The sequence below is a fragment of the Xenopus laevis genome, chromosome 4L (genome assembly GCF_017654675.1).
Source record: "Xenopus laevis strain J_2021 chromosome 4L, Xenopus_laevis_v10.1, whole genome shotgun sequence".
Classification (NCBI taxonomy): domain Eukaryota; kingdom Metazoa; phylum Chordata; class Amphibia; order Anura; family Pipidae; genus Xenopus; species Xenopus laevis.
Genome location: NC_054377.1, coordinates 138,088,635 through 138,111,251, shown reverse-complemented (window position 1 = coordinate 138,111,251; position 22,617 = coordinate 138,088,635). Strand labels below are relative to the sequence as shown.

The window sequence follows — 22,617 nt, the reverse complement described above, 5'->3', positions numbered from 1 at the left end:
TTTTTTCCAGTTAGTTGATTTCAGATTGATCACCAAAAATAAAGACATTTTCCAATTACTTTCTATTTTTTATGTTTTTCTAATATTGAAGCGTATCATTTTATTTTTTCATCTTCTAAAGCAGCTCTGGGAGTGGGGAGGGCCTGCACCCCCTCAGGGCCCCCCGGTAGTCCGTGCGCCGCTGAAAATGCGGCCTTACGGAGGGGGGCAGGGCCCGGCTGCGCGTCACGCACCAGGGCCCGCCCCCCTCAACGATCGCTACTGGTCACCGACCCTGTAAACTGTTCTAAATTGATAGATTTAGTTGATAAATTTCTCATCTTTGTACCTGCTGAGCAGAATCCCTTGGTTTCATTACCTTCAAACAACTAGTTGTTTTCAGATAGATCACCAGAAATAACTTCTTCTAATAAATTTCTATTTTCTATGTGTCACTTTTTTTCTAATATTGAAGTGTAAAGTGTCGTTTCTCACCTTCTAAGGCAGCTCTGGCAGGAGGGGTCGCTGACCCTGTAAACTGATCTAAATTGATACATTTAGTTGATACATTTCTTATCTTTGTCCCTGCTGAGCAGAATCTCTGGGTTTCATTACAGGCAGCTGTTAGGGTAGGGACACACTGGGCGATTTGGGGAGTTCTGCGCCTGGCTAAAATGAAAAATCGCCTGCGCTAATCACACGCGACGATTCGTTTTCCGAAGTCGCCCGAAGTTTCCTCGTGAGGCAACTTCGGGCGATTTCGGAAAACGAATCGCCGCGTGTGATTAGCGTAGGCGATTTTTCATTTTAGCCAGGCGCAGAGCGAGGGGAGGCATTCGGGGAGAAAAGTCGAGGCGATTAGTCGCCAGGCGACTAAAACTCCCCAAATCGCCCAGTGTGTCCCTACCCTTAGACTTGATACAATAGTTGCTAATACTCCAGAGATGCTGCTGAGAAATGGATCAACTAAATGTATAAAATTGTAACAGTTCAGAGTCTGCACCTGAATTACTGAGCTGCCAGACTCAAACACCAGAGACCGGAACATTCTACTTTATACTTAGATTTTGGAAAAAACTGTGAAAAATGGAAAGTGGTTGAAAAAATTATTATTTCTGGGGAATAATCTTATAATATCACCCCCCTCCCTTTTCCCCCCCAGCAGCCAAACAATTGAACTCAAAAGTGTTTGGGAGGTGAACAACCCCTTGAAAGGTCAACTTTAAGTTCAGTTTTAAAATGCCTGTTCTCAGCAACTTTTCAGTTGGTCTTTTAGTCCTAGTCTGTATATCTTTCTTTTCTATTCAATGAAAGCTTTTATCTTGTTTTTTTCTCTTTGTTTGTTTATACCTATAAGAAGGAGCTGCCGTATTACCTGCCTTAAACGGGTGGTTCACATAGAATGGACAATTCTAAGCAGCCTTTCAATTGATCTTCTAAATGGGGGTCACCATTTAAAAAAAAAAAAATATTCCTCTGTAAGGCTACAAATATGTTGTTATTGCTACTGTTTATTACTCGTCTTTCTATTCAGGCCTCTCCTATTCATATTCCAGTCTCTTATTCACATCAATGCAGAGTTGTAGGATAATTTGGGCCGTAGCAACCAGATTGTGGAAACTGCAAACCGGAGAGCTGCTGAACAATTAACTCAAATACCACAAATAATGAAAAATGAAAACCTGTTGCAAATTATCTCAGAATATCACTCTCTATATCACCCCTTTAATATAAATGATATAAAAATCAGAAAATTGTCATTAAAATGTTCTCTGCACATACCTTTATTTTCTCCCTTTATAACATAGTAAGTTACGTTGAATAAAGACACGTCCATCAAGTTCATCCTATCTTTTATACCATTTCCGATCACCGTTTCACTGAGGATGGAATACCCTATTGGACAAATGTAATATTATTTAAATAAACATAAATATATGCGTGTGTGTGTGTACAGTTAGGTCCATAAATATTTGGACAGAGACAACCTTTTTCTAATTTTGGTTCTGTACATGACCACAATGAATTTTAAATGAAACAACTCAGATGCAGTTGAACTGCAGACTTTCAGCTTTAATTCAGTGGGTTGAACAAAAAGCATAGAAATGTGAGGAATTAAAGCCTTTTTTTTAACAAAATCACTTCATTTCAGGGGCTCAAAAGAAATTAGACAAATTAAAAAACTGAAAATAAAATGTTCATTTCTAATACTTGGTTGAAAACCCTTTGCTGGCAATGACAGGCTGAAGTGTTGAACTCATGGACATCACCAGATTCTGGGTTTCCTCCATTTAATGCTCTGCCAGGCCTTTACTGCAGCGGCTTTCACTTGCTGTTTGTTTGTGGCCTTTCTGTCCCAAGTTTAGTCTTCAACAAGTGAAATGCAGCTCAATTGGGTTCAGATCAGGTGACTGACTTGGCCATTCAGGAATATTCCACTTCTTTGCTTTAATAAACTCCTGGGTTGCTTTGACTGTATGTTTTGGGTCATTATGAAACGTCTCCCAATCAGTGTGACTGCATTTAGCTGGATTTGAGCAGACGGTGTCTCTGAACAGCTCACAATTCATTCTTGTGCTTCTGTCCTGTGTCACATGATGGATAAACACTAGTGTCCCAGTGCCACTGGCAGCCCAAGCCATCACACTGCCCCCCAAATGTTTTATACACAACTGGGCGAAGCTTTGTATCATGAGCTCTTCCACACCTTCTCCAGACTTTGTTCTTGCCATCATTCTGGTAGAGGTTGATCTTGGTTTCATGTGCCCAAAGAATGGTTTTCCACAACTGTGTTGGCTTTTTAAGATGTTTTTTTAACAAAGTCCAATCTGATGTTTCTATTCTTGATGCTTATGAGTGGCCTGTACTTCGCAGTGCACCCTCTGTATTTACTTTCATGCAGTCTTCTCTTTATGGTAGACTTGGATATGGATACTCTACCTCCTGGAGAGTGTTGTTCACTTGTTTGTTGTGAAGGGGTTTCTCTTCACCATGGAAATGATTCTGGGATCATCAACTGTTGTCTTCCGTGGAAGGTCATTTTACGTTGCTGAGTTCACCAGTGATTTCTTTCTTTCTCCGGATGTACCAAACTGTAGATTTTGCCACTCATAATATTGTAGCAATTTCTCAGATGTGTTTTTTCTGTTTTTGCAGCTTAAGGATGGCTTGTTTCACCTGCATGGAGAGATCCTTTGACCGCATGTTGTCAACATCTTCCAAATACAAGCCCCCCCCCCCTCAAATCAACTCCAGGGCTTTTATCTGCTTCATTGATAATGATATAACGAAGGAATTGCCCACACCTGCCCATGAAATAGTCAATGGTCCAATTACTTTTGAGCCCCTGAACTGAAATGATTGTTTTAAAAAAAAAAAAAAAAAAAAAAAAAGGCTTTAGTTCCTCACATTTTTATGCAATCTCTTTGTTCAACCGATTGAATTAAAGCTGAGAGTCTGCAGTTCAACTGCATCTGTGTTGTTTCAATTAAAATTCATTGTGGTAATGTACAGAACCAATATTAGAAAAAAAAGTTGTCTGTCCAAATATTTATGGACGTGTGTGTATATATATATGTGTATATATCACACACACACACACACACACTCACTTTTGTGTGTGTGTATCTAAATGCAGCCTTGTATTGTGTTTCCTGAGTAACCATCGTTCTTGATCTCTCGTTTAATCATTCTTAGTTTCTTCCTCTATACTTATATTTGTTTTTGTTCTATAATTGTTTGTGTTTACATACACATATATATTTAATATATATAATATACATACAGTGAAACCTTGATTTTAAGTACCCTGAAGTTTTCCCGCATTTTTTAATTGTGGTCTCACCACTTTATAATGCATTTCAATTGGTGCGTTTCCCTGATTTTAAGTAATGATTTACATCAAAATTTTGTCCCAAAAACTGCTTTATTTTCCTCTATAAATGTTATTATTTGTGAAATAAAGAGGATTAAAATACTAAGCAGATGTATATTTTGCCCTGGTTCTGCCTGTAAATGGTCAATTGCAATGAGTCTGCCCCTTATACAGTCCTGCACCAATCACTTATTGCTTTAGGTTGTGTATGTGACAGAGAGTCTTGCCCCCCATAGTGTAACATTAACACTGCAATGTTTAACCCTTGTTATTAACACACTAAATATTGTATCTCAAAGTAAAACGGACTCCTGTGCTTATATCCTTTCTGTACTTGAAGAAAAAGTTACTTTAACACATTTCCCTGATTTAACATTTTTCTGGATTTTACACCATTTATTCCTGGACCCCTGAAAAATGTAAAATGGTGGTTCTACTGTATATATATATTTTTTAATTCACATGACATTTTGGTGTCCTCCTCGACCAGAAAGGAGATATTTATTCATAATTTATCATGTACCGTATTCTGGATTTGTTTCTGCATTCAGACCAGTTCTAGCACTTTTTTTGCAGGATTCGGATTCAGCCAAATGTTTTGTTGAATCAAATCCAAACCCTCAGTCACTTGACTTGAAAGCTCTGAACAATGATGCATATTATTTATAAATTGATCTTGCAAATAGGGTTTTTGAGCAGTTTGATACTTAGCCAGATCTTTAAAAAAAAATGGTATTTAGAGAAATAAAATAAAAAAAAAAAAAGTGTTGATGCTTGTGGTGTTGCAGTTCTGGGCTTGGGCACACACAGCATTACTATTGATTATCACCTGCATAAGCACCCTAGGGTGTTCGGGGTGACAGTCGTGCTGAATGTCCTCACTGTTGCACACACTGGGGTGCCTCCTGCTCGGTTACATGCAACAAAACTGTAATTATCCTTTCTTTCTTTTAAGAGCCAGAACCGATCGTGAATCTGACCTTTGTGAAAAACGATCACTATGAGAAGGGAAACGATGTGGTGGTCGTACACGTTTACGTGAAGGAGATCTGCAAAGACACTTCTAGAGTGCTGTTCCGGGAACAAGATTTCACACTCATCTTCAAAACAAGGTACAACCCTTTTCCAAGAGAATAACCACACAGCAAATTACAGTTTAAAGGGAAGCTATATAAAAAAAAAAGTTATCCATGAAATGTTTACTGTAATGAGACAACTCCAGGGATAATAGGGGACAGTGTGACCAGCAGAAGGAATGCCTTAAAGGGAATACATGGCTTTTGTACCCAGAACATAAAGTATACATAAACATATCCCTCTTGCAGCTGTTTAGGAATAAATGATGGCCTCGCAGAGTAATGCCTCCTTTCAATCGCAGCTGTCAGTTCAGGGGCCATGCACAGACAGTTCACCTGCTGCCTTGGTAACATAATTCTTAGAGGCACATTTATCAAAGGTCGAATTCATGTGCGTTTTTAAAAACTCCCATAAATTCGAAATTTGACCAATCGAAATGGAATAAAATCAAATATATATATATATTTATATATGATATATATAATATATATTATATATATATGATGATTTAAATCGACCCGAAAACTCGAATCGAATCCGAATTGCATTCGATTCCAATTTAAAAAACTTGATTTGAAAAAACCTTGATGCAAACAACTCCAAATTGATCCCTGGACCTCTCCCATTGACTTAAAGGAGAATTCAACCGTTTACCAAAAAAAAAAAAAAACCCCACGTAGACCCCCCCCAGCCCAGCTGCCCCCCTGGGAAATGCCCCTAACTTCATTGGTGCAGATTCAGGCATCGGAGTTCAACGCAGCCAAATTCAGAATTCAGTATTTGCAGATTATGGTTAGGGGGGTAGGCAGCATAGGTAACGGCCTTGGCTTCAATTGGGGAGGGAGCAAGTGTGTGACCAGCGCAGGGGCAAGTGATTTAGTAAGCCAGTATCTGGTGGGGTGTTGTGAGAGTAGAGGACACTAAGCAAAGTAGTATTGCCTCATGTGTAAATACTGCTTGACCCAACATTGTCGGAGTTGGTTCATTGTTCAAGGATTCAGATTAATTTGTTTGCTAACACCATGACAATTTTTTACTTCTTTTTTTGTCCCCCCAGCGATCCAAATTTCATGCGACTTCATCCGAACTGCACTCCAGATACTGTGTTCCGGTGGCAAGTAAAACTCAGGTAAGATGTTTCATTTCAAATAATTTAAAAGGCAGCAACTTTTTGGAGTTATTGGTTCTGTCTTTTCAGGGGGGAAAAAGGTCAAAACTGTTGCTAAGTGTGTATATATATATATATATATATATATATATGTATATGTGTGTATATATATATATATATATATATATATATATATATATATATATATATATATATATATATATATTTATTTATATATCTACTCAAAGCAAGGGTAATGTATATCTTCAGGGTCCAGGGTGATACATTTCAACTTTGATTAACTAACTGTTCCTTTGCTCTTTTGCAGAAATCTTATTGAGCCAGATTTGTGCCGTTACTGTTTCACCGGCGCTCGGGTTGATATCTCCCTGCAGAAGAAGCAATGCCAGAGGTGGGGTGGCTTAGAGGCACCAGCCACACAAGGTCTGCATCCAGAATTCTACCTTTTGCTCAAAGAAAAAGGTGTTGGAATTTTAATAGTCTTAGATAGACAATAGGCTTTGCTTTAGTAAGTTGCATCGAGAGATTTACACAGGCAAAATAACCTGGTAAAAAGGAGTCAGGGCCACCGTTATTAGAGGTTCTTAAATACTTTCATTGAGTTAGGCTAGGAAGTTAGTGTGCAATCTCTTGTGCCGCCTTAGGGGCTGTGATTTAGGTGTAACATTGGCTCCAAAAGACAATTTAGCTGGATCATTTCATTTTGCAGAAGGCTAGCCAGGGAGCTGGTCACAATTGTATTTTTTTTTTCTTTTTTTTCATTGTGAATCTAAGTGACTGCTATCCAAATTAGGATTAAATTGCATTCCACAGAAATCAGAGATAAAGACATGCAAATGCATACATTAGACAAAGGGATACAATACATGGTTATCTCTGGAGGCTAAAGCGCCCCATAGACGCGAAGATTCTTCTTGCCGACCGATTTTAGGGAAGTCCGACCAATCCTTCGAAATTATCGTGCGGTTATTGGGATTCGACCGATCGTACATCTTACGATTTTTGGCCGACATCTGTCTGGAAATTGATCGGCCAGGTCAAAAAATCTTTGTCGGTCCCGGTGCAATCTATCTATGTTTGCAGGGCCAAGCAGGAAGCTCCCCTTTGTTTTCCTGACAAATTGGTCTTTTTAGTTGATGGTAAAAACGTACGATCGTTCCGAGAAGATCGTGGTCTCACGATCAAGATCTGATCTTTTAAAAATCTCAACATCTATGGCCAGCTTAAGGCCCTGACTAGAACAGATTGCAGAAACAAGAAACATCAGAGAGGCCAGCAATTGCTTTAAAGGAGAACTAAAGCTTAACTAAAGAAGTAGCTAGAAATGTTGTACATTATGTTTTGTGCTTCTGTACCAGCCCAAGGCAACCACAGCCCTTTAGCAGTAAAGATCTGTGTCTCCAAAGATGCCCCAGTAGCTCCCAATCTTCTTTTCTGCTGATTCACTGCACATGCTCTGTGCTGCTGTCACTTACTGAGCTTAGGGACCCACTCACAATATACAGTACACATAGAATAGAAATGTCACATATAAGGATGATTAGTAATTAATACAGATAATTACTACATGGCAGCACAGAAACCAGTGCAATTAGCATCAGAATTTAATAATCAGCCCTGTAGCATCAACTTATATTACAGACCAACCTCATTTTCTGCTGGATAATTAGTGACGAGCCCTAAGCTTAGCTTCTCAACAGCTGCTCAGAGCCCACTGAGCATGTGAGTGTCACAGACACTTTCCAAGATGGTGACTTGGATGGTGTCTCTTATCAATAAAACTTACTAAGAAAAAATATCTGTACATGCAAAGCTTTATTTAAAGGGGGGTTCTCACCTTTAAGTTAACTTTTAGTATGTTAGAATGGCTAATTCTAAGCAACTTTTCAATCAACCTTCATTATTTATTTTTTATAGTTTTGCCTTCTTCTTCAGTCTCTTTCCAGCTTTCCAATGCGGATCACTGACCCCATCTAAAAACAAATGCTCTGTAAGGCTAACATGTATTGATATTGCTATTTTTTTTAGTCACCTTTTTATTCAGTCCCTCTCCCATTCATATTCCAGTCTTCCTTTTCAAATCAATGCATGGTTGCTAGGGTCATTTGTAGGTACCAGAAACTGGAGAGCTGCTGAATAAAAAAGATTTTTTTTCCACTTTTTCATTTCCTGCCCCATATTTGTGGTTCAGTATTTGGCCGAATCTTTCACCGAGGATTCGGCTGAATACCAAATAGTGGATTTGGTGCATCCCTATTTGCAAGTGCACCCCAATGCGACGCATCATAGTCTTGGATGCAGAAAATGCAGTTCATCCTTGAGGAACCCCCAAAAAATGCCGTGTAAGCAACTATCTCATTTGACATAGGGCGGCTGGTTGTGGGAAAAGCCGTAGCGGCCCTTGCCCAAAAAGTCAATGAGGTAAAATTATGTTGAGGATTAAGTTGCCCTTTCACCCCCAACAAGTGAGTTGTTTATCTGCATAGTATTTTAATAACCAGAGTTTTGTACGGCAGGCACTCAAAAAGGCAATCTTCCACCAGGCAGTAAAAATTAGTAAAATATTTATTGTCAGAAAAACATAGCCTTACACGTTTCATGTTACACACACTTAGTCATAGGCAGTGTGTGTTACACGAAATGTGTATGGATATATTTTTCTGACATAATAAATATTTTACAAATTTTTACTGCCTGGTGGAAGATTGCCTTTTTGAGTGCCTGCCGTACAAAACTCTGGTTATTAAAATACTATGCAGATAAAAACTCACTTGTTGGGGGTGAAAGGGCAACTTAATCCTCAACATAATTTTACCTCATTGACTTTTTGGGCAAGGGCCGCTTTTTACGGCTACGTGCGCTGTACAAAATTCTGGTTTTTGACTGCTCTCCTTGCTAAAAGCTCAGGGTGTGCATCTGGGCCTATTCCATAACTTGGTGAGTTAATTTAACTTGGTTGGACTACCATTATATTGTATATGGTATTGACTATGCTCTCTCTTGATGAAACATACTCAGTTTTCTATTTTATAATGCTACAAGTTTAATAATCGTTGCTGTAATTCAAGCTTGGAGGAATATTCCTCATTGCTTATTTTTGAGGACCTGTTGCTAAAGACAACACCCATTTTCCCCTTTTTTAAGGTGCAGTGGGTGGTGCCAAGGTTGCAATGCCTGCTGGTCCACCTCCCCTTGATAAAACTCAAACTGGAAGTAACCAGCATTCTCTGTCCAACAAAGAGGAGGCCAGAGCAGTAGAGAAAGAGAAGCCAAGAGCAGAGGACACCAGCCTAGACAAGGTCACCTCCAGGACACCAGCTGATCATGTCTCTGTAAAATCAGAGCAGCTGCTTGCTTCAGTAAGTCTCACCATAGAGCATCTTAGTCACTGTCTTAAAGGGCATGTAAAGGCAAAAAATTAAAATCCCATTTTTACTTACTTTAATGTAAAAGAAACCTATCTCTAATGTACTTTAATTTAAAAAATGTGTACCATTCTTATAAGAAACCTGACTATATGCAGTGGAATTATCCCTTCAATTACCGCTGTGGATAAGAATTGTCGGACGGTCCCTAACTGCTCTGCAGGGAAACAATCATACTTATGAACAGCAGGAGGAGCACCCGCCTTACTTCCCAGCCATGCAGAACTCAAGCAGCTTTGTTTGTTTCCCTGTAGAGCAGTCGGCGACTGTGTAGAGATTTGTATTGGATTTTATTTTTGCCTTTACATCCCATAACTGTTTTCAACTCCAGCTGCAGGGACAAAGACCATGGAGTCAGATTTAAACAGATAAACTGGGATTCTATTTGGAGGATTATTTTGCTGCAGCCACTGGTTCTGCAGAATTGGGGACAGTTTGTATTAAACAATACAAAAACTATAAAATCCACATTGGCTTCTAGTGGATATTATTTGACTTGTGCTGTTTTGTTTCTGCTGCCCAGACCACACTGAGCATGTGCACAGTCTTAGTCTTGCAAAGTTGTTTAACAAAGTTACAAGATGGTGACCCCCTGTGGCCAACTTTGAAAGCATAAATCATTTGTTTGATTAGGCTTGTGGTGCAGTAAGTTTATGTTTAGTATACAAAATGCAGCATTTCTAGCCTTATTCTATTTTAGACTTTACTTCCCCTTTAAACATGTGTGGCCATGTCTGTTGATTCTTGTTTGTGTCCCCAGCCCAAGCCAACATGCATGGTTCCACCAATGACACACAGTGCGGTGAGCAGTGAAATTGTGCAAGAAGAAGAAGAAGAGAAAAGAGTTTGCCCACCAGGTTTTACTGGTCTGGTTAACCTGGGGAACACCTGCTTCATGAACAGTGTTATCCAATCGCTGTCCAACACCCGGGAGCTGAGAGACTACTTTCAAGGTCAGTGAGAGTAACCTATAGACTTGTGCTTTGCATCTGCTTTCATTGCTAAGCACTCTTTTTTCCATTAAATCTGTTTTTTCTTCTTTGATGTCTGTGTTTGCAGCTTTCAGTATTAACATAAGTCTTTTTTTTTTTTTTGTTCCTGTCTATACTTTGTATATAGATCGCTCTTTTGAATCCGAGATTAACTGCAATAACCCCCTTGGAACTGGTGGCCGACTGGCAGTTAGCTTTGCTGTGCTTTTACGGGCCCTTTGGAAAGGAACGCATCATGCTTTTCAGCCATCTAAGCTCAAGGTAAGCAATGCCTTTGTCTAAAAGGGGTGGTTCATCTTCAGGTTAACTTATAGTAACTTCTCAATTGATCTTCATTATCTTTTTTTTATATCGTTTCTGAATTATTTGCCTTCCTCTTCTGGCTCTTTCCAGCTTTCAAATGGGGGTCATTGACCCCAGCTGCTAAAATCTATTATTCTGTGAGGCTACGATGTTATTGTCTTTTTGTATTACTTTGTATTTAGGCCCTCCTCTATTTAGATTTCTGTCATTCTTTAAAACTACTGCTTGGTTGCTAGGTTAAATTGGGTCCTAGCAACCAGATAGCTGCTGCAATGTCAACTTGGAGAGCTGCTCAACAAAAAGCAAAAGAATTAAAATAAAAAAAAAATCAAATAACAAAAAAATGGAGACCAATTGCAGGGTTACCTTAGAATATCACTCTCTACATCATTTTAAAGTTAATTTTAAGGTGTACGACCCCTTTAACATAAGGCCACAATTTCACTTTTATTTCATTCTATTTGATAACCTGTTGTGGGCTGATCTAGATGTCTGAAATCCTCATTGTTGCCCACAAGGATGATAGAAATGCTGACAGGTTTACAGGGGCTACCATGAGATGATTTTCAGGGTTTGGCCCTCTCATCACTACTCTTAGTGCTATTAAGGGCAGAGACACACGTGGAGATTCGGGGGGGGGTTTAGTCGCCCGGTGACAAATCGCCTCTTCTTCGGGCAACTCATCTCCCCTGAACCAACTTCTCGTCGGCTAGAATCTAAATCGCCCACTGGTTGACACTCGGAGCTCCTCATTTTCCGAAGTCGCCAGAAGTTTTCTCGTGAGGCAAATTTGGGCGACTTTCGAAAACGAAGCACTCTGAGTGCGACAAATAACCTATTCTTCAGGTGACTAATCTCCCCGAAACTTCCTTCCCACCGGCTAGAATCTAAATCGCCGGCGGTTCGGGGAGATTAGTCACCCCAACGAAGAGGCGATTTGTCGCCGGGAGATTAAATCTCCACGTGTGTTTCTGAACTAAAGCAATAAATCAATTAGTCTACGTTGTGTTAAAACTATCTGTGCACCTGAAAAATCTAATTAGGGACAAGACAGTGAGCCCTAAGGCCACAGAGCGTGTCAGAATGGCTGTGCTGTAGATAATATAGTGAATAGCCCCTATTGTAAAATATAAGGATATTCTAAATCACCGAGGAGTTCCATGACCATATAAAAGCACGAGGCCGAGTGCTTTTATACAGGTCATGGAACTCTGAGGTTACTTATAATATCCTCATATTTTCCAACAAGGGTACTTTATTTATTATAATACACAAGTTTTAGTAAACCATGTGACAAAAATGACATCACTACTTGCCGTTTATAACTGATGACATCACTAGTCACCGTTTATAAGGATATATTTTACAAGATATTCATGTCTTTTGTGTATTATAAGGCAATACAAGACCCATTAACAAAGAAAACAAAACCAAATTTTCTTTTGTACATTTAACATAGGAGCCCCAGTTTGAGCACAGAAGGGCTGCCTGTTGGGTATCCGTGATCTAGCCAGTAGTATCCTAGCAAAGTTTCAGTGGCCTGGTTGCTATTGGAAACTGCACTTGTGCAATGTAACTTCTATATGTGCATTTAATTAAATTAAAGGGACATGTCACCCAAAAGAAATATTCCAAATCCTATTTTATCAAGTTGGTCAAGCAAAATAAACATTAATTACACTATATAAATTATTTGAATCTTGTTTCCTTTTGTCCGGGAATTTATAATTATATCAAGGATGCAGGAGCCATTTTGTGGACACTGTTATCTCAGAATCTTGTTTGTGCACCAGAATGGGGGACCTGATGTCCATCCCCATGTACTGGCTACACAATTATATGAATAGAGAGGGGGATGTGGGGAGAGCAGTGACCTCTAGTAAGTGCTGAATGGAAAGTGAAAGTAATTGCCTAAGGCATAGAGGAGGGGCAGACAATATTTGATTGACAGCTGAGATTTTTAAATGAGTTTACAACATCTATGAATGCTTTAATAAAAAACAAATTTAGATTTCATGTTTAGTGTGAAAAGGAATTTTATTATACAGCTTTTTGTTTGGGTGACAGATTCCCTTTAATACATCCTTGTTTGTCTCTGCACAGGCAATAGTGGCCAGCAAGGCAAGTCAGTTCACAGGTTATGCCCAGCATGATGCACAGGAGTTCATGGCTTTTCTACTGGATGGGCTTCATGAAGATCTCAACAGGATTCAGAACAAGCCATACACAGAGACAGTGGATTCAGATGGAAGGCCAGATGAGGTAAAAATGAAGGGGGGAAAAGGAAATTGTTCTAACTCTCTCTTGTAAAGACTTGTTATTACAGTGGAAACGTGGGGTTATCCAAAAAGTGAATTTAGGCGCCATTGACACAATACTGTAGGCAGGCTCTGATAGATATATTTAATATGGCTTGTAGTAAGACCAAATTGGATAGGGAAAACTCCCATTAAGGTCAGGGGCGTAACTATAGAGGAAGCAGACCCTGTGCCTGCAGGGGGGCCCAGGAGGTATAGGGGCCCCACGAGGCCCTAATTAATAATACATTTTCAATAAATATTGGTAAAACAAGTCAACTGCTAAAAATTTTGGGGGCCTGAAAAATAATTTGCTGTGGGGCCCAGTAATATCTAGTTACACCACTGATTAAGGTGCCATGGTCAGAAGCAAAATCCATTAAAGGAACAGTAACATCGAAAAATTAGTGTTTTTTTGAAATGGTACAGCTTCATGGAAACATGTATCCAACCCTGACAAACTAACAAGAATGTAGTGACATACAATTTGGATAGCTGATATAAGTGACTTTGATTACTGATGTTATTAATATGCAATTTGATGCTTTGAATTACTGTTTTAACTGCTTGAAAAGAGAAATCAAACTGTTCAATTGATATATGTATAAATGCATAACTACAAATCTCTTTTTGATATGCTGCAAATAAAACTGAAGTTTAAAAAAAAAAAAATAGTGCTTTGAAGTAATAAAACATGTAATGCAGTGTTGCATAAGCTGCTGTGTAGCAATGGGGGCAGCCATTCTGAGGAGAAAAGGTTCAGGTTACACAGCAGACAACCTCTGTAGAACATAATGGTGTTATCTGTTATCCACTATTTAACCTGTGCCATATAGACTTTTTTCAATTTCCACCATTGCTACACCGCAGCTTGTTTATATAAACTATAGTAGTGTTTCTGAAGCAAACACACCAGTTTTACCAGTGCAGGGCAACACTACATGATATTTTCATTACTTTAAAACACTTTTTTAATGTTACTGTTCCTTTAAGGGCCAAGTAGTGTCTAGCATAGGTTTGTATGTCTCATTAAAGGAAAACTAAACCATGAAAATGAATGTGGCTAAAAATGCCATATTTTATATACTGAACTTATTGCACCAGCCTAAAGTTTCAGCTTGTCAATAGCAGCAATGATCTAGGACTTCAAACTTGTCACAGGGGGTTGCCATCTTGGAAAGTGTCTGTGACACTCACATGCTCAGTGGGCTCTGAGCAGCTGTTGAGAAGCTTAGGGCTCGTCACTAATTATCCAGCAGAAAATGAGGTTGGTCTGTAATATAAACTGATGCTACAGGGCTGATTATTAAATTCTGATGCTAATTGCACTGGTTTCTGTGCTGCCATGTAGTAATTATCTGTATTAATTACTAATCAGCCTTATATTGTGACATTTCTATTCTATGTGTACTGTATATTGTGAGTGGGTCCCTAAGCTCAGTAAGGGACAGCAACACAGAGCATGTGCAGTGAATCAGCAGAAAAGAAGATGGGGAGCTACTGGGGCATCTTTGGAGACACAGATCTTTACTGCTAAAGGGCTGTGGTTGCCTTGGGCTGGTACAGGAACCCAAAACATAATGTACAACATTTTTAGCTACTTCTTTAGTTAAGCTTTAGTTTTCCTTTAAGGCATATAAGAACTGTATTGCACTACAAAAAAGTTGCAGTGAAATAAAAACCAAATTAGAAGTTATATAAGGTAATATGAATGATTGTACATCAGCTTGCCAGCAATACAGTGACAGTTAGGGTTGAAACTGCAGCATGAGTAACCCCTTCACCAAGCTTGGGAAATAAGACAAATGGAGAATAATTATACATTCAGAAAGGTATAGTGAGCTTCTCATTGGGCACCATTCTTGCACTATATCTTGTGATATCTCTCTCGTTCAGGCTAGGGATTTCACTTACATACAGCTTTGGGTGCAAGGGGAATCATGCTGGCACATTAGTAGCTATATATAACTTCTCATTGTATTCAATGGGACCCAGCCCCTTGCAGGGAAAATCTTTTACTTTATAATCTTAAAAAAGAACTAATGCTACAAATAGATGAGACACAATAGTGTAAGCTATATTTATTATGTTGAATGCTTTACCATACCTCAGTGTGACATCACTGCCTGAGTCTCTCCCTGCTCACTCATTACAGTGGGGGGGGGGGTGGAAGGAGGGAGACAGGAGCAAACTGAGCATGCTCAAGCCCTAGCCCTGGAGGTTTATGCTAAAAACAGGAAGTCTGATACAGAAGCCCATGAGTACACAATAGAAGGAAAGAAATGCTGTGTTTCTTTTGACAGAGGACTCAGAGCAGTATTACTGTGAGGGTTTACTGGTGTATTTATATAGACCTTTCTGATAAAGCTTACTTAATTTTAGCCTTTCCTTCTCCTTTATTTCCAGTAAGATAAAATGGGATATTACTAATTCACTTTTCATTATTCACGTGACGAAACGTATTTTAGGTCATCGCTTGCTGATGAAAGCAGGTTGGCCTCTGTTTGCGTGACCCAGTTTTGTTCTCTTCACTCTCTTTAAGGAGGTGGCAGATGAGGCCTGGCTACGGCATAAAATGCGCAACGATTCCTTTGTGGTGGATTTGTTCCAGGGCCAGTACAAGTCTAAGCTGGTTTGTCCTGTCTGTGCAAAGGTGAGAGCATCCTTGTTACTAAACCAGCAGTTTTCACCTTCAACTTAACTTTTAATATGTTATTGTAGGCAGCTTTTCAATTGATCATTATTTTTTTTTTTTTATAGTTTTTTTTTAATTATTTGCCTTCTTCTGACTCTTTCCAACTTTCAAATGGGGATCACTGACCCCATCTAAAACCAATGCTCTGTAAGGCTACACATATATTGTTATTGCTACTTTTTATTGCTCCTCTTTCCATTCAGGCGTCTCCTATTCACATTCCAGTCTCTTATTCAAATCAATGCATGGTTGTTAGGGTAGTTTGGACACTAGCAACCAGATTGCTGAAATTGCAGACTGGAGAGCTGCTGAATAAAAAGCTAAATAACTCCAAAACCAAAAATAATAATAAAATGAAACCCAAATGCAAATTGTCTCAGAATATCAATCTCTAAAAGTTAACTCATAGGTGAACAACCCCATGACTAGGAATTTTTATACAGTTGAGCAAATTAAAGTGGGTAGCTTATTTCTTGCCTACTGTTAATCAATACTATTGTCATGTTCCTGAGATTTGTGTTGCTATATATATATATATATATATATATATATATATAATAAAGTTCTACTCAAAGAACCGCACCATCCAGGACTTTCAATGTTCAATAAAGTGAAAAATTTATTATCAACTATCGGCTCTGCTTCTTGAGCCGTCTTCAGGATATGGAGATATATATATATATATATATATATATATATATATATATATATATATATATATATATATATATATATATATATATATATATATATATATATATATATATATATATATATATATATATATATATATATATATATATATATATATATATATATATATAATGTGTATATATATATATGTAGTCCCACAGTGCCAGCACTCCGATCTTTAAACAGGTTCGTGGTGCACGATCAAATACAGGATATATAGAACAAGAAGGATCAGCACTCACTGTATTGATGTGAAGAAAAGTTTGCTTTTATTTATTTACATCATAATCCGGATTATGATGTAAATAAATAAAAGCAAACTTTTCTTCACATCAATACAGTGAGTGCTGATCCTTCTTGTTCTATATATATATATATATATATATATATATATATATATATATATATATATATATATATATATATATATATATATTGCCATTACTGATGCTAAACATGATGTTTGCTTGTAATTGAATTAATTTGATTGTAATGAGCTTAAAATGTGTCACATATACTCTCTCTCTAGGTGTCCATCACATTTGACCCATTCCTGTATCTCCCAGTTCCCTTGCCCCAGAAGCAGAAGGTTCTCACAGTGTATTATTTTGCCCGGGAGCCTCACAAGAAGCCTATTAAGGTGAGTCAGCTTTTTGACCTGTGTAGATAATGTTTTGTAAGTCTCTTCTATGCAATGTTGGACTGGCCCACCAGGGTGTACTGGGAATAAACACAGCGGGCCCCTCCATCCCACACTTCTCTGACTCAAGCTGAAATCTTATACCCACACCCACTGTCCCTCTGGTGATATGTCATTGGTAGATCGGGCACTGCTCTGTAAGGTGTCACCGCATGCTGATTTGTGCTGTGTCTGAGTTGGGAGAGAGTGGGGTAGAGTTGTGGCTTGTTATGTAGTAGATTGGCTATCGGTGGTGGGCTCCAGGTACCCAAACTAATGCTGCTTCTATGTTCTAGTGTTTTGTGTGGGGCTGTAGCATATTTGGCTCTCGGGTAGCTACCCCACCCCTTTAAAGGAGAAGGAAAGTCTTCGTTCACTTGGAGGTGCCAAATGTTAGGCACCCCCAAGTGATTGTATTGACTTACCTGAAACCCTGGGCCGGTGCTCCAATCAGCAGAAAACTGCACCGGCCTGGGGTTATACCAGTGAGAACCACGGAGCGATCCTCTTCCGCGTCTTCCTTCTTCAAATTTCCTGGGGCAGACTCATGCGCAGTTGAACGAAATAGCCGACTTTTTAGTTAAAGTTCAGCTTTTTGTTCTACTGCACATGCGCAGCCGCGTGAAGAAAGAGGAAGACGGAAGAGGATCACTCAGTGGTGCTCACTGGTATAACCCCGGGCAGGTGCAGTTTTCTGCTGATAGGAGCACCAGCCTGGGGTTTCAGGTAAGTCAATACAATCACTTGGGGTGCCTAACATTTGGCACCCCCAAGTGCACAAAGACTTTCCTTCTCCTTTAAAGGAACAGTTCAGTGTAAAAATAAAAACTTGGTTAATAGGCTGTGCAAAATAAAAAATGTTTCTAATATAGTTAGCCAAAAATGTAATGTATAAAGGCTGGAGTGATTGGACGTCTAACAAAATTAGGGATGCACCGAATCCACTTTTTTGGGTTCGGCCGAACCCCCGAATCCTTCGTGAAAGATTCGGCCGAATACCGAACCGAATCCAAACCCTAATTTGCATATGCAAATTAGGGTGGGAAGGGGAAACATTTTTTACTTCCTTGTTTCCTGACAAAAAGTCATGCAATTTCCCTCCCGCCCCTAATTTGCATATGCAAATTAGGATTTGGATTCGGTTCGGCTGGGCAGAAGGATTCGGCCGAATCCAAATCCTGCTGAAAAAGGCCGAATCCCGAACCGAATCCTGGATTCGGTGCATCCCTAAACAAAATAGTCAGAATAAAACTTCCTACTCTGAGCTAGTCAGTGACTTGAAGGGGGGCCACATGGGACATAACTGTTCAGTGAGTTTGTAATTGATCCTCAGCATTCAGCTCAGAATCAAAAGCAACAGATATGACCCATGTAACTCCCCCCTTCAAGTCACTGATTTACTGCCTGGTAACCAATCAGTGGAAATCAAGATAGTTGCAAAGCAGGAAGTAGTGTTCTGGCTATTATGTTACACATCCAGTCAGTCCAGCCTTTATACATTACATTTTGGCTAACTAACTATATTAGAAACATTTTTTATTTTGCACAGCCTATCTATTTATCCAGTTTTTATTTTTACACTGAACAATTCCTTTAAAACCGAACACATATTGAATCCACAACCTGCATGGTTAATTAGCAATTCATTTAGATGCATGCTGCAGACTGAACTGATTTATGTTTAGCCATGCAGCATGCATCTAAATGAATTGCTAATTAGCCATGCAGGCTGTGGATTCAATGTGTTCGGTTTTAAAGGGGTGAGGTGGTAACCCTATTTGGCTCTGCATCAGGGACTTCCAAGTTACAGCCTGTCTGTACCCTATATACTGTACATGCTGGATATTGATACAAAGTTTTTATTAGTGAAGCCTATGTTCAATTATATCTTAACCAGTTTTTGGTGAGCATAAGCAAGGAGAACTCTAGTGCTGCTGAGGTCCTCGAGTCCATCTCTAAGAGTGTGCGAGTGAAGGCTGAAAATCTGCAGTTGGCAGAGGTAAGTTTTTGTTAGGTGCACAGAAGGGTACTGCTTACATAGGCACTCACACTGGTAACACTGTAGTACATAAGGTGTATCTGTTGTATTCTGTGCACTACTGGATCTGACTCCTACAATGTTGTAGCAGAAGCCAGCTCATTAAAAGGCTTCAACTGTTTTTTAATACATTTTTTGATGAGTTCTAATTTGTAATGATTATATATTGGGAAGTTGCATAGAATTGTATTGTAAAGCAAAAATGTTTTTGAGTGGAGGACCCTTTAAAGGTATGACAAACAACTGAGGGGGTGGGGATAGCTGTCATAAATAAAATTAACCTATGGAGGTTATAACAAGAAACAGAGAATTTTCATATGAAGGTTTTCTTCTCCGTTTATTTGCATTTAAGGAGACTATAAAATATGAGGGCTCGCGGTAATGTATTTGCTTTTCATTCCATCCACATTTGCTTTTACACACAACAAGGTTGTCTTGCGTTCATATTGCGATGTAGCTTTGTACTCTAATGATAACTGTGCAAAGAAGTACTACTGTTCTCGTATTCGTTTACATGTAGCCATTCCGTCATACATATGCTATGCGGTCTGTTTAATGGACTATAAATGGAAGATAATACAGGTATGGGACATGTTATTCACAATTCTCGGGACCTGGAGCTTTCCGGATAATAGATCTTTCCGTAATTTGTATCTGTATTGAGTAATTGAATAAAATGGAGTCTATGGGAGACGTAATTCGGAGCTTTCTGGATAACGGATCCCATACCTGTACTGTGTACACTTAGCTGGGGAAATGTAAACTTTAAAACCAGCTTGGAGTTGGGTCGCTGATTAAATGCTAGGAATAGCCTGCAGGTGATTAAAGCAAGCAGTCTATTGGCTGTGTCTTTTCTGTGCAGGTGGCTCCTGTGAGATGTATTAATCATGAGTGCAGTTTAGGGCTCTTACACACAGCCGTTTTTGCCTGCACTCCCCTCCGTTGCGCTTTCTTCCGTTCAGCCGCAGGGAGTACAGGAGTAGGCGCAGTCAATTATTGTGAAGGAGGCATGTATGCGCTGAACGCAGGTGGGATGCAGCATGTTGCATTTCACCTGCGTTCGGCACATACATGCGTCTGTAAGAGTACAGCCCCCTTCAAAATAATTGACTGCTTCTAATCCTGCGCTCCCCCTGCGGTTGAATGGAAGAAAGTGCAACGCAGGCAAAAACGGCCGTGTGTAAGGGACCTTAGAGAGTCAAGAGGAATGAAAGAGTGAGAGAGTCATGATGGGGGTCAGATTTTTGTGTAGTATATACTGAAATAAAGAGAAGGCAGCAGGGAAATGGAAATGCGAATATATAACAAGAGACCATAGGAAAATACCCAGAGAGATAGATAAAATTGCTAATATATATATATATATAGATATATAGATATATATAGATATATATAGATACATAGATATATAGATACATAGATATATAGATACATAGATATATAGATACATAGATATATAGATATATATATATATTATATATAATAATTTATGTTTAGCTGTCTGGCATTGTTTAGTGGGTCTCATGACTCTTTTATTACAGGTGATAAAAAACCGCTTTCAGCGTATCTTCAGACCATCATGCTCTCTGGACTCTGTCTCCCCCAACGACCTGCTCTTGTGTTTCGAGGTTCTCTCTAAGGAACTTTCTAAGGAGCGTGTGGTTGTGTTTCAGGTCCAGCAGGTGAGTGATACAAGTGGCCGTTTTGCTCACCTTCTCATGTCATCGATAACATTCCACCGTGCCTTTCTGAGCTCATACATTATTTACGTTAGTGCCAGTTCCAGTGAAGCTTACAATCTAATGTCCCTATTAAAGTGTGGGCAATTTTTCCAGAAGCTAATTAACCTGCCTGAATGCTTTTGAAGTGAGGGATGGCTAAATTATAGCCTACTGACAGTTTGGGTTTAGCAGCAAATGTATCTGCACAGGTACATGATTCATGTTCAAGAAATTGCTTAACTGCAAAATTAATTTTAAACTGTTAATGCTCCCAAAACCTCAAATCCTTCCCCTAGATAGGCCATTATAATCATGATTGTGTGGGAAAGCCCTTGCAGGATGGATGATTAATAGTTTAAAAAGTACACAGTTATATATATATATTTGTGACAGATATGTGAATAAAGGACATTTTTTTTTTCTATTGGTTTTCCTATTATGTCTTTTATTATTTTTGCATGAAACTTTGTGTCTCTTTCCATTTACATACCCATTACACACACTGTCTTCTGACCCACTGCCATCACAGTTCCTTTTACGCTTCAAAGCATTAACCAGTTGTACTTCTCACCCTCGACAGCGCCCCCAGGTGCCCAGTATCTCCATAACAAAATGCGCTGCTTGCCAGAAGAAACAGGTGTCTGAAGAGGAAAAACTAAAGCGATGTACAAGATGTTATCGAGTTGGATATTGCAACCAGTGAGTGGTTCATATCTCTTCTTAATTCAGCTCCTCAGATTGAGGAGTCTCCTACAATTCGTTAGTGTTTCTTTGCGCTCAGACAGTTCACATGCATACAGATAGGAACAATTACTTATGTTCTTGTTCTCACTGATACTAATGTACGTTTGTGTCAATAATAGACTAGTAATATTTAAACAGTCAGTTTCTATACTAACTCTACTTCCCAGTGTCCAAGGCCTTGTTTTTGGTTTTAGTAAGTAATGGTGATGCTGTCACAATGAATAAATTACACATGACCTCACATACTGTCAAGCACAGATCCTTCCCTACATTTGTGTATGCAGTTGGGCTGTATTGTTCTATACAGTCAAGGGCTGTTACACACAATTAATATTTTGCTGAAATTAGGAATGCACTGAATCCAGGGTTTTTGATTTGGACAAATCAATTCTTTTTAAGCAGTATTCCTATTTTAATGAACCCAAGAGCCTGGCCGAGCTGATTCTGAACCCTAAAAAATCCGAAACATTTGTTGCGCATGGAAATGGGTGTGCCTGCTTCGAACACATTGATAATTTCTGCCCATGGTGAGGGTTCGGATTCTGTTTGGTATTCGGCCAGATCCAGTGCAAGGATTCAGACGAAGTATTTGTTTCACAAGCGCTAGTCACTGGGAAGGTTAGGAGCCACTATTCTTTAGACTTGCCATTGATTTTGTTTGTGTAATTTAGTTGTTCTTTCTGACATTAAAGGAATTGTTCAGTGAAAAAATAAAAACTGGGTAAATAGATAGGCTGTGCAAAATAAACATTTTATTTAATATAGTTAGTTAGACAAAAATGTAATGTATAAAGGCTGGAGTGACTGGATGTGTAACATAATAGCCAGAACTCTACTTCCTGCTTTTCAGCTCTCTTGGTTTACACTGACTGGTTACCCTGGTAAACAGGCAGTAATCAATCAGAGACTTGAGGTGGAGCCACATGGGTCATAACTGTTGCTTTTGAATCTGAACTGAATGGTGAGGATCA

General features: G+C 39.0%; 1 protein-coding gene across 7 annotated transcripts in view; it reads left to right on the top strand.

Moving 5' to 3' along the window:
• Positions 1–22,617, top strand: part of usp19.L (ubiquitin specific peptidase 19 L homeolog) — a 104,639-nt gene that overhangs the window by 25,758 nt on the left and 56,264 nt on the right. For 3 of the 7 annotated variants that reach the window (XM_041590855.1, XM_041590856.1, XM_041590860.1), the window contains 12 exons: positions 4,809–4,965; positions 5,988–6,059; positions 6,367–6,521; positions 9,204–9,418; positions 10,245–10,437; positions 10,604–10,737; positions 12,883–13,041; positions 15,619–15,729; positions 16,994–17,104; positions 19,041–19,142; positions 20,723–20,863; positions 21,483–21,601. In XM_041590855.1, coding sequence (XP_041446789.1) covers positions 4,809–4,965; positions 5,988–6,059; positions 6,367–6,521; positions 9,204–9,418; positions 10,245–10,437; positions 10,604–10,737; positions 12,883–13,041; positions 15,619–15,729; positions 16,994–17,104; positions 19,041–19,142; positions 20,723–20,863; positions 21,483–21,601 — 1,669 coding nt within the window. The remainder of the gene's footprint in view (positions 1–4,808; positions 4,966–5,987; positions 6,060–6,366; positions 6,522–9,203; positions 9,419–10,244; positions 10,438–10,603; positions 10,738–12,882; positions 13,042–15,618; positions 15,730–16,993; positions 17,105–19,040; positions 19,143–20,722; positions 20,864–21,482; positions 21,602–22,617) is intronic. The other 4 variants (XM_041590858.1, XM_041590861.1, XM_041590859.1 and 1 more) reach the window with 3 other exon arrangements.